General features: G+C 41.5%; 4 protein-coding genes across 9 annotated transcripts in view; 2 read left to right on the forward strand and 2 right to left on the reverse strand.

The window, feature by feature from the left end:
- mdy (diacylglycerol O-acyltransferase) lies at nucleotides 1-13,221 on the reverse strand. 6 transcript variants are annotated; one of them, XM_018003811.2, is made up of 10 exons: nucleotides 13,065-13,221; nucleotides 6,387-6,758; nucleotides 6,183-6,311; nucleotides 6,018-6,109; nucleotides 5,901-5,953; nucleotides 1,407-1,515; nucleotides 1,201-1,344; nucleotides 831-1,141; nucleotides 476-748; nucleotides 1-420 (listed from the first exon to the last, which is right to left on the reverse strand). In XM_018003811.2, exons 2-10 carry the CDS (start codon nucleotides 6,728-6,730, stop codon nucleotides 190-192), a joined length of 1,686 nt encoding a protein of 561 aa, XP_017859300.1. In that variant the 5' UTR covers nucleotides 6,731-6,758; nucleotides 13,065-13,221; the 3' UTR covers nucleotides 1-189. The 6 variants fall into 6 exon arrangements, with proteins under 6 accessions (XP_017859300.1, XP_089322027.1, XP_089322028.1 ...); XM_089465901.1 differs by having other exon boundaries at nucleotides 6,387-6,763; nucleotides 13,065-13,204; XM_089465902.1 differs by lacking the exon at nucleotides 13,065-13,221 and adding an exon at nucleotides 12,965-13,006.
- On the forward strand, nucleotides 1,637-5,488 carry Cse1 (chromosome segregation 1). Its single transcript, XM_018003810.2, has 7 exons — nucleotides 1,637-1,904; nucleotides 2,135-2,994; nucleotides 3,056-3,539; nucleotides 3,637-3,939; nucleotides 4,011-4,167; nucleotides 4,229-4,529; nucleotides 4,594-5,488. Exons 1-7 carry the CDS (start codon nucleotides 1,820-1,822, stop codon nucleotides 5,341-5,343), a joined length of 2,940 nt encoding a protein of 979 aa, XP_017859299.1. The 5' UTR covers nucleotides 1,637-1,819; the 3' UTR covers nucleotides 5,344-5,488.
- The window catches only part of LOC108611285 (trans-1,2-dihydrobenzene-1,2-diol dehydrogenase), a 24,766-nt gene continuing 13,659 nt past the window's right edge, over nucleotides 5,633-16,739 (forward strand). The window contains exon 1 of the mRNA XM_089465908.1: nucleotides 5,633-5,876. Within this exon, the coding sequence (XP_089322034.1) occupies nucleotides 5,813-5,876 (64 nt within the window). The 5' untranslated portion in view covers nucleotides 5,633-5,812. The remainder of the gene's footprint in view (nucleotides 5,877-16,739) is intronic.
- LOC108609469 (uncharacterized) overlaps nucleotides 13,489-16,739 on the reverse strand; it is a 10,496-nt gene continuing 7,245 nt past the window's right edge. The window contains exon 3 of the mRNA XM_089465898.1: nucleotides 13,489-16,184. Within this exon, the coding sequence (XP_089322024.1) occupies nucleotides 13,750-16,184 (2,435 nt within the window). The 3' untranslated portion in view covers nucleotides 13,489-13,749. The remainder of the gene's footprint in view (nucleotides 16,185-16,739) is intronic.

Below are 16,739 nucleotides of genomic sequence, written 5' to 3' on the forward strand. Positions count from 1 at the left end.
TTTTTCAGATATACAAAATCCATTCTCTTTATTTACATAAAGCTTAAGATCATTAACAAATGCATAAAATAACAATAGATTTGTGTTACTCAGTACTATGCATGACTTGGATGTGGCATTCAAGTTTCCTCAACTTGCATTTGGCTTATAATTAGAGAAAAGTACGGACCAGATAATATTACTCAAAGTCTACCTGTGTTCAGTGCCATTAAGTGCATTCTGATAATGTGTAATGACATAGTCATGATAATAGGCCATAATGCACAATGGTTGTCCCAATATAATAGATGCCCAAACAATAATATTTCCCATGCGCGGACCCAAACGACGCTCAACATATCTAGATATTGCTGATAACGGTATTTGACCCATCATGCCGAGGAAAGCCCAAATCTTGTACGTTTGCAATGGCACTGAAACCTGTAACAAAATTAAATTGTAAATCGAAATTTATAGTATGCATAAAAGATCTTACCAAATACTCATGGAAAAAGGCACTGAATAGGAATACAATTGTGGATGCTTGGCGGGACGAATATCCCATTTGTACAACGGGTATATATAGATGACGCACGCACCACCTATGCACCGGCATATTCCAGGTACGCCAAAATGTGTCAATATTGTTTGCATTCCACCAATCACAGTAAAAATTGCGATCTGCGAAATATAGCACTTCGCCAATGGCATTCAGAAAAGAGTGGAACAGCAGATAGAAGAAGATCAGCCAGACTAAATGATTGGGAAGCTATAAAAAAAAAAAAATAAATAAAAAAAAAAAAAAAATACAAATTATGTAAATCATTATATATAAAAAAATCTGTACTTACTGCAAGTTTCAGCAGACGTTCTGTGGCCAGAGCCATATCCATGTTGGAGAATGGTATCAAAGAGTTGCGCACTGAGGGTATAATCCATTGTTGAAACAAGGCCATCAAAACATTTACACCAATCAGCACTTCCAGCAAACGTTTCAGTAAAAAACGCTTGCGGACGCGCGAAGTGCGTGGAAAATTCAATTCATAGCAAAGAGTTGGTGCGCACAAAAAGTACATAATATCCTTGTAACATAAGTTTTCGGGATATTGAACCAACTTAGCTACATCTTCATCATCCTCGCCACCAGACGAATGCTTTCTCTCTAGAAATAAGAAATTAATTATAATGTTTGTTGTTAAACAAGAATTACTCAGCACTTACTCAGCTCTGCTACCGTAATACTTGGTCGTCTTTCGCGTGGCTGCCTTTGGTAATAGGTCTTCCGACACCACATATTAGTCTGCACGTAACTCCAGAGCTTAAGGAACAGTACGGAATAGTAGAAACACACAGTAGTTGCACCCACTATAGATATACAAATATATATTAATATATACATAAAACATATATTTCTTTTTATTACTCACTTATGCTAAATGCAGATCCTTTGAGATGTATTATTACCACCGGCAATAAAACCGAAAAAATTATGTTTGCAATTTGAATAACCATGCCAAGACCTTCGGATATTATTTCCTGCAAATATTCAAAAGCATTGTCAGTTATTTATCGATAGTCATAAATAAACAACCTTTTGTCTAATGCTCGATGTATTTCTCTAACTTGTAACGATAGCCCTACTTATCGTTCATCGCTTAAACGCCCCATCACTTCCATCTGCACATTCGTCATTCCACCGTTTCGCACAACGCTTGGTCGCTTACGCTTTGTGTGCGCAATTTCGTTATATGTTGTAAAGTAGTGTTAAACAAGACTTATCAAAAACGCAAAAGCCAACGTGATATATATATATATAAATAAATAAATAGAAATTAACAAAATGGAGGTCACAGACGCCAATTTGCAATTGCTTGCCGGCTATTTGCAACAGACGCTTAGCGCAGATCCAAATGTCCGTAGACCTGGTAAGTATGTGTGTGTAAGCTTAAGAGAGAGAGAGAGAGAAAGAGAGAGCAACATCGAATTGGTGCGAGCGCGGGAAAACGGCGGTACCTTAGCGGGTTCATCAAATCAACGGCAAAAATGAGATTGCTGATCGAGTAACTCTCTTTCTCTTTTAATCTCTTACGAACAAATTTTGTACGGTTGTATATATCTAGAATAAAACATGTTTTTATTTTTTTTCTATAAACAGCCGAAAAGTTGTTGGAATCAACAGAGTTGCAGCAGAATTATCCGGTTCTTCTGCTCAACCTAATCGATAAGGCCACCATGGACATGACCATACGAGTTGCGGGCGCCATTGCATTCAAGAATTACATCAAACGCAACTGGGCCGCGCACGAGGACAGCGACGAGCCGGATCGAATACACGCGACCGATCGCAACACAATCAAAACGCTGATTGTCACATTGATGTTGCATTCGCCGACGGCGCTGCAGAAGCAGCTGAGCGATGCGGTGAGCATCATTGGAAAACATGATTTTCCAAAGAAATGGCCGCAGCTGATCGACGAAATGGTGGAGAAATTCGCCTCCGGTGATTTCAATGTAATCAACGGCATTTTACAAACCGCACATTCGCTTTTCAAGCGCTATCGCTACGAATTTAAATCGCAAGCATTATGGGAGGAGATCAAGTTTGTGCTGGACCGGATGGCCAAGCCATTGACGGAACTGCTGCAGGCCACCATGCAGCTGACCACTTTGCACGAAGGCAACGCCGAGGCCTTGAAGGTCATTTACAGTTCTCTGGTGCTGGTCAACAAGGTCTTCTTCTCGCTTAACTCACAGGATCTGCCCGAGTTCTTTGAGGACAACATGAGCACCTGGATGGGCGCCTTCCTACAGCAGCTGGCAGTTGATGTCGCCATTCTACGCACCGATGATGACGAAGATGCCGGCGTCTTGGAACATCTGCGCTCCCAGGTCTGTGAGAATATCTGTCTGTATGCGCGGAAATACGATGAGGAGTTCAAGCCCTACATGGAACAGTTTGTGACTGCAGTCTGGGAATTACTGGTGAAGACCAGCTTGCACACGAAATATGATGCGGTGAGTAAGATTTATAATTTAGTTGAATTCATTATTATATGATACATTATAATTGCTTTAGCTCGTCTCAAATGCACTGCAATTCCTTTCGGTGGTCGCAGAGCGCAAGCATTATCACGGCATCTTTGAGAATCCGGAGATATTGGCGCGCATCTGTGAGAAAGTTGTCATACCCAACTTGGACATACGCCCCTCCGACGAGGAGCTGTTCGAGGACAGCCCGGATGAGTATATACGACGGGATATTGAAGGCTCTGATATTGATACGCGACGACGCGCCGCCTGTGATCTGGTGAAGACGCTCTCCATCAATTTCGAGCAGAAGATCTTTGGCATATTTGGCCAATACCTGCAAATCTTGCTGGACAAGTACAAAGAGAATCCGGTTGCCAATTGGCGTTCAAAAGATACGGCCATCTATTTGGTCACCTCGTGGGCATCGCGCGGTGGCACCCAAAAGCATGGCATTACCCAAACCTCCGAGCTGGTGCCCTTGCCACAGTTCTGCGCCGAGCACATTGTCCCCGAGCTGGAGCGACCCAATGGTAATTAAGTAATTGGCTTAAACCGTAGGCTACGCATATATATCAGAGTTGAGTTGACATTTAGCATTTCTCCTTTCTCTCTCTTTGTTCCGCACAGTGAATGAACTGCCCGTGCTTAAAGCAGCTTCTATAAAGTATGTGATGGTCTTTCGCAGTCTGCTGGGACCCCAGACTTTGGCAGGCTGTTTGCCACATCTCATTCGGCACCTGCCCGCCGAGAGCATTGTGGTGCACAGCTATGCGGCCTGCTCGCTGGAAAAGATATTAACTATGCGTGATGCGAACAATACGCTGTTGTTTGGCCCCCAGGTAATTGGTCCTCACTCCGATCAACTAGTTAGCGGATTGTTTGCAACGCTTTCGCTGACTGGATCAGCGGAGAACGAGTACGTAATGAAAGGTGAGTTCAAGGTCACACGCAACATATACAATATGGACACATTTATTATATCGTTTGTTTCTATTGCTTAGCGATCATGCGCAGTTTCCATGTGCTGCAAGCGGGAGCTTTGCCATATATGGCCGTTGCGTTGCCACGCCTCACCGAAATCCTCTCGTTTGTCGCTAAGAATCCGTCTCGCCCGCTGTTCAATCACTATCTGTTTGAGACTCTGGCTCTATCGATTAAGTATGTTTTTTTTTTTTTTCAAGAAATGCAAGTGTATTTAATTAATTAATTTTCTCTCCAGAATCGTTTGCCAAGCGGATGCTACGGCTGTTAGTTCCTTTGAGGAAGCACTCTTTCCCGTTTTCCAGGGCATCTTGCAACAGGACATCACGGAATTTATGCCCTACGTATTTCAAATGTTGTCTGTTTTGATGGAAGTGCGCGAGGGCACTGGACCCATACCGGAACCTTATTGGGCGCTCTTCCCTTGCCTGTTGGCACCGCCTCTATGGGATCGCCGTGGCAATGTGACGCCTTTGATCCGTCTGCTGTCGATCTTCATCAAGCAAGGCTCTGCACAGATCCAAGCGCTTGGCAAATTGGTAACTCAAGTTTAAAAACCATAATGAACTGTCGCAGCAATCGTTAACAATTTTATTATTTCAGAATGGCATTTTGGGCATATTCCAAAAAATGATCGCATCCAGGGCAAACGATCACGAGGGTTTTTATCTGCTTCAGAATTTGTTGTACTATTACAACGCCGACGAGTTGCAGACGAACATGCGGCAAATCTTTGGCCTGCTCTTTCAACGACTGTCGCTCTCAAAGACCGCCAAGTATCTGAATGGCATCATTGTGTTCTTCAGCTTCTATGTGGTCAAAGTCGGTGGCACTCCGCTGGTGCAGCTTATCGAGCAGATACAGCCGGGCATGTTTGGAATGCTGCTGGAGCGCGTATTTATAACGGACATGGCTAAGGTCAGCAAGGAACTGGAACGCAAAATTGTCGCTGTAGGCGTTAGCAAGCTGCTCTCCGAATGCCCCGAACTCTACTCTGGACAATACAAAACCTTCTGGCCCCGTCTATTGCACTCACTAATTGACCTGTTCGAGCGCCCGCCCGAAAAGCTGCCCTACTTGGATGGACTTGATGGCAACGCTGACACAGACGTTGTAGTCGATGCAGAGCCTGGCTACCAGGCCGCATTCTCTCAACTAACATTTGCGCAGCCCAAACAAGTGGACCACCTGGCCGATGTGACCGATTTGCGCCTATACTTGGCCAGAGCGTTGTCCAACTTGTCGCAGACTGTGTCGCCAGCCGAGGTGACCAATTTAATTACACCACTGGAGATGGACTATAAGGAAATGGTGATGAAATATTGTGACCAGGCGGGCGTACGCATTGCATAAGTCCAACTGCTGCTCTCATACATTTGCAAAATAACACATATACACACACACACACTCAATGCATGAACTATTAATTGTCATACAAGATTTGTTTATAAGTGTAATAATATAATCAATACATAGTTATGTTTGAAAGACGGTATAATATGGAGTTGGATTGATTGAGAATTCGAAAATTTGAGCTGAACTGAAATTGAAACTGCATGAGACTTGTGACGAACCGAATTTTATATCACTTTGCTTAAATAATAACTAAGAAATAATTTCAACTAGTTTTGCAAATCAAATCATGTGTGCTTAGCGCCCTCTGTCGTCAGCTGATTAAGCAAAAGGCATACATCCAATTGGAACAGTTCTCGGTTCAGCCATGTAGCAGCTGTTTAAAACTAATCTCTTTTCGACCATAAATTCAAATTGGAAATTTCAAGTTTTTAACAGCAGCCTTTAAGACTAAGTTCGCCAAAATACGATGTGGGCGCTAATGAATGAATGCGGTCATCGATTGTACCAACTGGGCCGACAAAAATTACAAAGTGAGTAGTAAAACATGTACTTACCAGGGCCAAACCCTTTTCGACGGCCAAACAGAGGGAGATGTGCACAAAAGAGTCTAAAGAGGAAGGTTCATTATTGATTAGTCCAACTAGAGATATGCGAGCAGAGAGCATACTTACACAAGATTAGAAATAGAGCATTATGACCTTCGCCCTGATCGCGTCCGCTCACAAAGAAATACCAATCAATAGGATTGATGCGTATGCCGTATCTGTAAAGGATATTAGTTAGGATTGTCTCTCTCTCTCTATCTCTCTCACCATCTCTCTCTTTGTTTTACTCACTTGATCAGATTCTCTAGACCCAAACGCAAACCGCCTATGCAGAGCAGCAGAAAGCCCCAGTTGACCAGGCCCGTAAAGTTGGTAAATCCTGAGCTCCAGGAGAACAACGAATCGCGGGGACGATGAATGCTGCAAAATATTCGTTCGATAGGATAGATATCATAGCAAATCAGCTTGCGTCTCTCTCTCTCTCTCTTTACTCACGATCTGTCGGGCTGTGCCTTGCGCAGTTTGGCCTCCTTGTTGGAGATCTCCTCGGCTCGTGTCACGCTCTGGGTTCGTCTGTAGCGCAGCTTCTTCTCGCTGGTGCCGTTGCCGTTCTCATCCTTGTCCAGCACCTTGCGATACTGACGCAGATCAATCGGATTGCCATGCTGATCGAACAGATGCTGCGTGGAGTTGCGATTGCGCAGATTGTTTAGATTATGTTCCGTTACAGAGGCGGAGCGTCGCAGGCGCTTCATTAATCCCCCAGCGGCGCCATTCTTTTGGGCCGGCTGCGTCGTTGTCTTGGGCACCTGATCCTTGGGATCTTTGGTCGCTGTCATGGCTCTCGCGTTGTCAATAGCTGCACGGCTGTGCTTATCAAAAAAGAAACACATCGATTAGCTTTCGATTCCTCTTTTATTATTTTATTATTTCTATTTATTTTTACATTCTTCGAATCTTATCGTTCGCATTCCTTTAGAGCACTAAACTTTTTGCAAATGATAAGAAAAATCATAGTTTGTTTTTGCTGCAGCTATTAGCGCTTTATCAACGCGGCTCTTGAGCTAAGCCAGCAGATCGCAACGATCGTTCAACAGTTGAAAATAATTGTCTAAAATAAAACTCTCATGTATCATAAAACCGCAGCTGGTTTGCAACAATTTGCGGCTAAAGTTCATGCACTTTAACAGAGAAGGAAAGAGAGGAACAGAGGCAGCGAGCGCTGCAGCGAGAGAGATACACGGGCATACAGTGTAGTTAATTAATATTCACCTATCCACTAGATATGTAATCATATTGTAGAGAAACATATTTACACAGCAACTGGAAGCTGTTAGCTGGCTTCTAAACCTGAACTGTGATAAGCAGCAGCAGCAGCAGCAGCAGTTGCATGTGCTCGGTCTGGCCCGAGCCAGGTAACAGGCATTACGCGATCGAGAAGATTAGCTATAGTGCATAGTTTAACACGCGAGGTGATCGCTAAACGTAAATCGCAAATCGCAAGTAGTCAATTTGCATTGCAAATTCTAATGGAGCAATCGACGCTGAATGTCAGACTAAGTTATCTCAATGACATTATCTTAAACTGGCACGGGTGCAAAGGATCTTCATACCTCAAGATACTAACAGCAAATGACTTGAAATTCTATTTCTAATTGGAGCAAATTATCATTGATTTGCATGCTAAAGTTCATATATGCAGATTCTTGCAATTTAAATATTTGCAAGCTCTTGCTATGTTTTTATACGCTCATGAAGTGAATGGGTATATTAGTTTTGTGCAATATCCGCCCTACTGTGCATCCGTCCGTTTGTTCTATTGTAGCCTAGACTCTTGAAGTACTATATACTCCCCATACGCCCACTAGGGGCTTGACAAATTTGAAAATACCACAAGTTGTATAACAGTAAGACTATTATTATATATTATATTGTAACTGTTAAAATTGTAAAATTTAGAATAAATACTCGCATTAACAAACCAAACCGAAAAATCTATAGTAGGTATGTCTACATCCAGCTTAAAATATTAATTACAGAGTTCTGTTGACTTCCTCTATTCACTTACCAAACAAAATTACAAAATTTATTAGCCTTTGTTAGGGCGAGAAAAAATAGATGTATTTATTTATTTATTTTTTTTTTTTTTTAAATTACGCCCATTGGGGCATTACCAAATCTGCTAAAACAATCTAAAATAAATGTATTCCGCATCTAAATACATAGAGTATTATATAGTCAGTACCGCCGAATTGCTACATTATTACATATTTAAATTTTTAATTTTTCCTCCTTTGATAGAATGTTTTTACTAAAAGTTATTAACTTTTAGTTGGTTATTTCATTGCTTTGAGTAATTTGTACATAGACCTATAATTTTAAATATTTTATATATATTTTATATATTCCTATTTTTAAAACAGACCTTGACCTGAACCATTGACTTTTTTTTTCGCAAATTTTATGCTGAGCTGCTTAGCAAAATTTTAGCTGAAGCAGCATTGAAACTAAAGCTTTTCAATAAGAAATGGACTTTGCTATAAATCTGATTAGAAAGTTGCTGCACTGTAAAGTTGCATTTAATCCAATAAAGTCAGTTCTAAACATATAAACAAATGCTTTAAGATGTGCTTAATCAGCAATCAAATGAAACATTCACAATAAAATATTTTAAATTGTTCTAAACACTCCAAACCCCAACAAAGAGCAATTTAGTGAAATTGTTTTTGATTAGCTAAGTTTGCTGTTTCTGGTCAGCTCTTAATCTAATGCATCACTAAATGAAATTCAACGCAAAAACAAAAGCTGCTCGAGGGCAGTTTTATTAAGCAAAAATTAAATAATAGCAGCACATTCTCTAATATATATAGAAAACAAGCAAACGCACACTCAAGACTATTCCAAAATTGATATACTAGCTATACACACTATATGTATGGGAATACATATTATATGTACATATATAGGGAATTAGTATATATTTTAAGTTTGCGATACGATTCGCTTTCGCAACTCACGTTCACGTAACTTATTTATTATTGATATTCTGACAGAGCAGAAATATGATTAGAAATTAGTTTAAGCAATTACTGCAAGCAAATATGAGTGTCTTAATATACATATATTTTGGTTTATTTTTAAAAGAGATCTAGCATTGAATCACACCGCTGTTTGGTGGGGTTATCACAATAAAATATAATAATTGCTTGAGTAGCGAATATTCTACGTCATTTGTTGAGCTAAACAAAATCAGAATAAAAGCAATTTAATTAATGAACATTGCTTCGACTATATTTAACTTTTAATATATGTACGTAAACAGCAAATACGATTTATATCGCCGCTTATCACGACTTATAAAAGGTTTATGGGCTCCTTATTGGAGCAGATAAAACAAAGTGTTACCACACGCATTGAACTGTATCAGAGCAGTTAGTATATCATTGAACTGTTCTTGTACATTGCTGATCTAATAACATTGCACCTCTCTTATACGATTACACCCAGCATAGAATTCTTCTTATACGCTTACTCATGTAATTGCATTACGTATACCATTCAGCTGTTGATCTAATAACATTGCACTGCTCTTATACTCATGCGTATGCCAATTAACAGTTCTTATACGCTGTGCATGCTTGCGTGCACACAGTCGACTCATCGTGACGCGATTTCATTAGGCAGCTCTTATGGCTCATCAGCAACGCGTAGCAAAGCGGAATGAGAATGCGGCTCAAAAGCCACACTCAGCCAACACATGTGGAAATACCAACCATGTAGAAGACAAAGAATAAATGTATTTATATATACATATTTACATGTATTTATACGTGTGCGCGTATGTGTGAATATTTACATTGTCAAGGTGCTTGCTGCGTTTTTTAATACAATTCTTATACTTTAAAGCAGGGCATTGACATTACGATATCTTGTACTCTTATAACAAGTCCAATAAGACTGATCAATACACTTCCGATTGAGTGTATTTGTTTGTATGTACATATTACGTAATTGTTGATTTTTACAGTGAAAAAATCACATTAAATATACATATACAGTTGCGAAAAATAAAATAGCACCACTTGCAAACGCAAAGTTTAAGAAGTTCTCCTAGGTGCATTTATCAATGTATTGATCTAATTTTTTCTTGTATATAAGCAGAAAACAATTAATAATCGCAACAAGCAAGAATTATCCCAAAAATATTAATCGTTTTTATATAATTCAAAAAATTCTCAAAAAAGTCGTAAAAATGCCGAAAAAAATAATAGCACCACTAACCCTTTTCGAGTGAAAATCTATATTTTTCGCAGATTTGAATATCTTCAAAAGCACTAATTGATGAGATTTGTTGGTTATATATCTATTTTGATTAAAAAATTTTCAGAATTTGTGAAAATTTTCAAAAAAAATGGGTCGTGAAGAGCATTACACCACCGAACAACCCAATCTCATCAAAAAGTTGATTTCGGCTCAAAATTTTCACAGGAAAGTTGGTCATTTGATGGGTTGTTCAAATAAAATGATCCACAATGCATTAATCCATAAAAGAAATTAATGAAAAGCGCGGATTTCGTTGAGTTCTGACCCAAAATCATGTCACTCGTCTCATTTACGAGAGTAAAAGGATCCTTTTAAGCCGGCTACTCAACTGAAAAAGGACCTAAACATATCAGCAATGGACCAAACAGTACGGAAATATTTAAGACATCTCGATTTGAACACTTTCCGTTCAAGAAAAGTACCATATTTGAATATAAAACACATTTCCAAATGGATGCCGTTTGCAAAAAAGCAGTCTCATACTAATACACTTGATCCTCCATGTTTAAGGGTTTTTTTTGTATATCTAGGACCGAATTCTAAGTTCTGTGGATGTCTCACGTAGGACCGTGATCCTTTTCCACTAAAAATTAGCATCTTACTTTCATTATTCAAAAGTATGTTTCTCCATTCCTGTGTAGACCAATTTTTGTGTTTCCCTTGCAAACGCCATCCGTTTGGAAATGTGTTTTATATTCAAATATGGTACTTTTCTTGAACGGAAAGTGTTCAAATCGAGATGTCTTAAATATTTCCGTACTGTTTGGTCCATTGCTGATATGTTTAGGTCCTTTTTCAGTTGAGTAGCCGGCTTAAAAGGATCCTTTTACTCTCGTAAATGAGACGAGTGACATGATTTTGGGTCAGAACTCAACGAAATCCGCGCTTTTCATTAATTTCTTTTATGGATTAATGCATTGTGGATCATTTTATTTGAACAACCCATCAAATGACCAACTTTCCTGTGAAAATTTTGAGCCGAAATCAACTTTTTGATGAGATTGGGTTGTTCGGTGGTGTAATGCTCTTCACGACCCATTTTTTTTGAAAATTTTCACAAATTCTGAAAATTTTTTAATCAAAATAGATATATAACCAACAAATCTCATCAATTAGTGCTTTTGAAGATATTCAAATCTGCGAAAAATATAGATTTTCACTCGAAAAGGGTTAGTGGTGCTATTATTTTTTCGGCATTTTTACGACTTTTTTGAGAATTTTTTGAATTATATAAAAACGATTAATATTTTTGGGATAATTCTTGCTTGTTGCGATTATTAATTGTTTTCTGCTTATATACAAGAAAAAATTAGATCAATACATTGATAAATGCACCTAGGAGAACTTCTTAAACTTTGCGTTTGCAAGTGGTGCTATTTTATTTTTCGCAGCTGTATATATATATATATATATATATATATATATATATATATATATATATATATATATATATATATATGTATATGTTATAAAAATATGTATATATTATATTTATATATTTTTTGTGTGCTTGCAATTAATTCAAGCACATGGTCAGTAAGCTAATTACACGGGCAAACCGGTCACCAAGCCAGCGAAATTGGCGAGAATTAAAGCCCAGAGCTTAAGTAGGTCAGTAATGCAGGCCAATTTGATTGCCTAGCTGACTTAAGATGCGGCGATAAGGTTCAATTGTTTAGCATGGATTATATACATGACCGTTAAAACGTGTTATCTCACTTCCAATTAGATCTACAAAGTGGGCGCTCAGACACAGTGATTCAAATGTATGTTCTTTACAATGTAAACGGATGCTTGGCCACACACAATCGAATTGAACAGCTTATCAGCCGGCAACTGGTGTCTGCGCCAACCGAAATGCTATCAGCGACGTCTGACATTTGGCTGATAAGAACTCGTAACAGGCAGACCAGCATTTTTTTCTTTTTTTTTACATCAATGGAATTTGACTTCCAATTGGTTTTGTGCTAAGTTCAGAGGAAAAACACAGTTTCATTGCAGTCTGTTTGCTGCATGCATTTCTCTCATTCATCTTCGCACTCTCCCTATGCTTCTCTTTCTGGTTCTCTCGTCGAGCTGTTTATCTGTTTTTGCACGTTGGATGGATCGCTGAACCTGTTTTCTGCTTAGAAGTTTGATTGGTTAGTTTTTTGTTGTCGTTTGGCGAGAGACGCGAACTACTCAAAATATTTGTTCAATCTGTTTTAAGACGCTAGCAGACAAATCAAGGTTATTCGAAATAGGCATATGTGTATACATCACACATACGCATACATATTCATGTATGTATGTATATATTGTATATTAACACCGACATATTTAGCCATTCTTTCAAGTCCAAATGCGGTTCAGTAAAGTTAGATAGTTGACTGATTTCTTCTTTTCGTTATTTTTTACACTGTAACTTATCGGGAGGCCCTCTCACAACTGCCTCTGACTCATGAGACAAGGGCTACAACTACACGTGTTTGTCTACATATGTTTTTGTTGCTTCAATTTGCTATTTCCAATTCCAATGGAACAGTCAACAGATAGAGAGAGCGAGCGCAAGAGCAAGAGAGACAAGCTGCAACATAGTTACACTTAATTGTTTCGGTCTTCAGTTATTTGACTTCTCACTCACTCATCAATATGCAAACAAAAGCGAAAGCGAAGCAACGAACAAAATGAAACAGCAACAACGTTGCGATTTTAGCGGTCAGTTTGACGCTAGGTAAACAAAAACAAATACACAAAGCATTCATATTCACCGCTTAAATCAATGCACTCGTAAAACTGTAGTTGATCTAATTTGAATTGAGATATTCACTATATGTATACAGATTAGCTTAATTTAAACACTTGTCATACAATTGTGTGTAGAGTAGTTGCTGTTATTTGTCACCCACGACGCGCATGGAGCTTATTCCAGAGAGCGTTGGAAGCGGTCTGTTTTACCGTTCCCTTCGAAGTCAAATTCTCAACTGTTGCTTTGAAAATCGAAACAGAAATAAACAAAGCGAAATTGCAGAGCGCGTTCGTCGACAACATGCATACAAACGTTTGTATGTCAGCTAAAGCAGTGTGGGAGCGAAAGAGAGCACGCAACTATATCCAGTTGATTAAGGCAGCAGCGAAAACATAAGAGAAGATTTAATGAAAGAGCGAGTAACGATCCGCATAAGGTGGTAGTCTTTGCTAAGATAGGTTGTTGCATTAGCTAAATGTTGCTGTTAACTGCTTGCTGTTATCTGTAAAACAGATTCGCCCATTTTTCAAATTCAAATTTAAGATATAATTTGTAAATAAATTATTAATATTTATTGTCAATTATTGCACACTTAACAACTAAAAAACAAGACATTTTTCGATAATTTAATTTAAATTACAATACGAACAACAAACAATACATGATATTAAAAGACTACAAGCTAGCAGCATCAACTTCTTTAAAGCTTACTATTATTTACAATTTAAATAATTAGGTGTATGAAAATTTTCTGATAGATTTGGTATAGAGCGCAGTTTTTAGAAACACACAAAAAAAAATGCTGAATTAATGTTTATGACGCTGCTCGACATCGTCGCCGTCGTCGTCGTCGTCATCGTCGTCGTTAGCTTGGCCAGGTGCTAGACCCTCAATCAAGTCGTCCAAATCATCATCGCCATCATCGTCCACATCATCGACAAATTTATCGATGCGTTTGAGTAAATTATGTTCACTATCTGACGTCTCGTCTTCACTCACATCTTCCAGATTGTCCAGTTCGCCATCCTCTAACAACTCGCCAGCCTCCTCATCATCATCGTCAGCATCATCATCATCATCATTGTAGTCAGCTTCGTCTTTGGCCTCGGCCTTAATACGCGACTCGGGCAATTGATCATAGTCAAAGATTTGCCGGGTAGCACGCGGCGGCTGTTCAGGCTCCGTGCTGGTCGCGATCTGTGAACCATTTTTGACCTTCTCATTATCATCATCATCATCATCATCATTAGTGTCAGCAGTCTCCAGCAGACTCTCTATGCTCGCCCCTTGGCTGCCTATGCGCGGCTCTGGCTGCTGCGGCTGCAGCTTCGTCTTTATTGTCACCGGCTTCAAGACGGTGCTGCTGCTGCCCATTGTGGGCGTGGCCAGCGAGCTGGTCGAGACTATATCTTGCGCATCGGCAAACATGTTGTCCAGCAGGCTAAGCAGATCATGAACCCCACCACCATTCGCTGCCGGACTCTGGATAGTCGAGGCTGCAGCTGGCGTTGTTGTGGCGCTTAGACGAGGCCGCACTGTGGTTGGCGCTGTGGTTGCTCTTGTTGTTGTTGTTGTTGCTCTTGTAGTTGCTCTTGTTGTAGTTGCTCTTGTTGTTGTTGCTCTTGTTGTTGCTGGTGTTGGCGTGGTCGTCGTCGTCGTCGTCGTTGTTGTTGTTGTTGTTGTTGTTGGCATTGTCTTTGTATGCAAATGCTTCACCTGATAACTCTCGACTGTTCCGCGCTTCTCGTTGGGATCCGCAATTCGCACCACTGGCTCACGCTTCGAGATGACGGGCACAATTTTGGGACTGTGCGGATCCAGTTCGTTCTGTCCATATGTCTTGACCTTCGAGTGACCTTCGATAATGAGATACATCGGTCCGAGCAGCGGCTTGGGCGGCTGTTTGTAGTGCGAGAAGAGCGCATCGGTGGTTAGCTCCAAGGCGGGCGCCACAGTGGGTCGCTGGGCCAGATTGCTCGTTTGTGGTATCATTAGCCGAGAACTGCTCATCGTCGTCCTCGTCGTCGCTGTCGTCGTCGTCGTGGTGGGATTCCTATAAATGGGCAAAGCTGTGCTTGTTGTTGTTGTTGTTGTAGCTGGTGCCGTTGGCTGAGCGCTGGACATGAGCATGGGTCGAAAGCCGACGCTGGCCGTGGGCATGGCCATCGTGGGCGTTACATACAGCTCAGCCTGGGTGCTGCTCGCCGTGGCCGTGGCCACAGTGGGTGGACCAGGCACAAAGGTGACGGGCGCATAGGTGAAGGGCGGCCGTGTGGCGCTGGCCATCGACTGCGGCTTGGTGGTGCCCATTAGATACTTGGTCGCCGGCATTGTGGGCTTCATGCGCTGCTTCATGGTCGGCTTGACCAGCTCCTTCTGCAGCAGCTCGTGCAGCCAGGGCTTGCGCACGGGCTTGGTGCCCGAGCCATGCCCATGGATCGAGTTGGGGGCATAGCTCGCGGTTTGTGGCCTGGAGAAGCTGTAGTGCTGCATGGACTCCTGGTGATGGGCATCCGCATAGCTCATGCGATGCGGCTGCGTTACGCCCATGCTGGACAGACTGGACATGCCGGACATGCCGGACATGCTGGAGAGGCTAGACAGGCTGGAGAGGCTCGGCTGGGAGTGCGTATACCAGGGCGCCGTGGCACTCGAGGTGCTGCTGTAGTAGTGCGTGGTGCTGCTGGAGGGCTTGCTGTGGCTGCTGTGGCCGCTGTAGCTGCTGCTGGTGCTGGGCGAGCTGTAGCTCATGTAGGAGCTGCTGCTGGGCGAGTTGATGATGTTGTGGCGATACTCCACATGACCCATGCCCTTCATCAGCATGGGCGGCGGCATGAGATGCGTGTGTGGCATGTGCAGCATCTGCTGCTGTTGTAACTGCATCTGCTGCTGCTGCTGGTGCTGCTGGTGCATCTGCTGCATTTGCTGCGGCGCATAGTAGCTTCTGCGTATGGGCGCATACTTGGATGGCATCGACTGGTGCTGCTGCTTCTGCTGCTGCGTCGGCCTGGGCCGTTCGCCAGCCACGCCCAGCAGCAGAATTTCGCTCTTCGTCTTGTTGCGCAACAGCTCCGCGGGCAGCTTCTGCCTGGCATCCTGGCTGCTACTCGCATTGCTCTCCGCCCAGTAGCGCACCCGATCCAGCGCCGGCGGACTGTAGTCGTAGGTGGGATCCTTCTGCAGTGGATCCCCGTGGCCCAGCGGTCGCCATTCGTTGTTGTTGTTGGGGTCCACCCGTGGCGCTGCAATGAGTCGAAGCAACAGTTGCATTAATTAAGTGGAACATTTAATTGCTCCCTATCAAACTGGTCTGCAGGCCAGGCCAGCTACCCAGCCAGTCGGAGCGAGCTATGCCCCCTGGCAGCTATGGCAGCCGCCCAATCATAGCTCGTTAAAGTGTTAACAAATGTTTTGGCACCGTGCATCTGGCCAAGATGCACAGCACAAGTAAGAGTAAAGTAAGAGTACTCTAGTTGAGACTCGTCGACTACGAGAAAACCCCTTAACCCTTCCAAATTTTATAAAATATATTCGAGTCTATATTTATAACTTAGCGACTCTAGCTCTAAAAATGTAGAGATATAATTTTTAACTGATTTTCGATAAGGCTGTTAATCGATAATACAAAAACGGGAGTAGTTATCGATTTTTGGAAACAAACTCCAGATGCGGGTCACCCGAACGAACATAGCAACAAACATATTGAGTATCTAGCTCTTAAATCTTCTGAGATCGACGTGTTCAAGCATACGAACATACAGACCAACGGGCATGACTATATCGACTCAGCTTGTCGC

Source organism: Drosophila arizonae, chromosome 3, assembly GCF_054131065.1.
Source record: "Drosophila arizonae isolate 15081-1271.41 chromosome 3, UAZ_ARI_1.0, whole genome shotgun sequence".
Taxonomy (NCBI): Eukaryota; Metazoa; Arthropoda; class Insecta; order Diptera; family Drosophilidae; genus Drosophila; species Drosophila arizonae.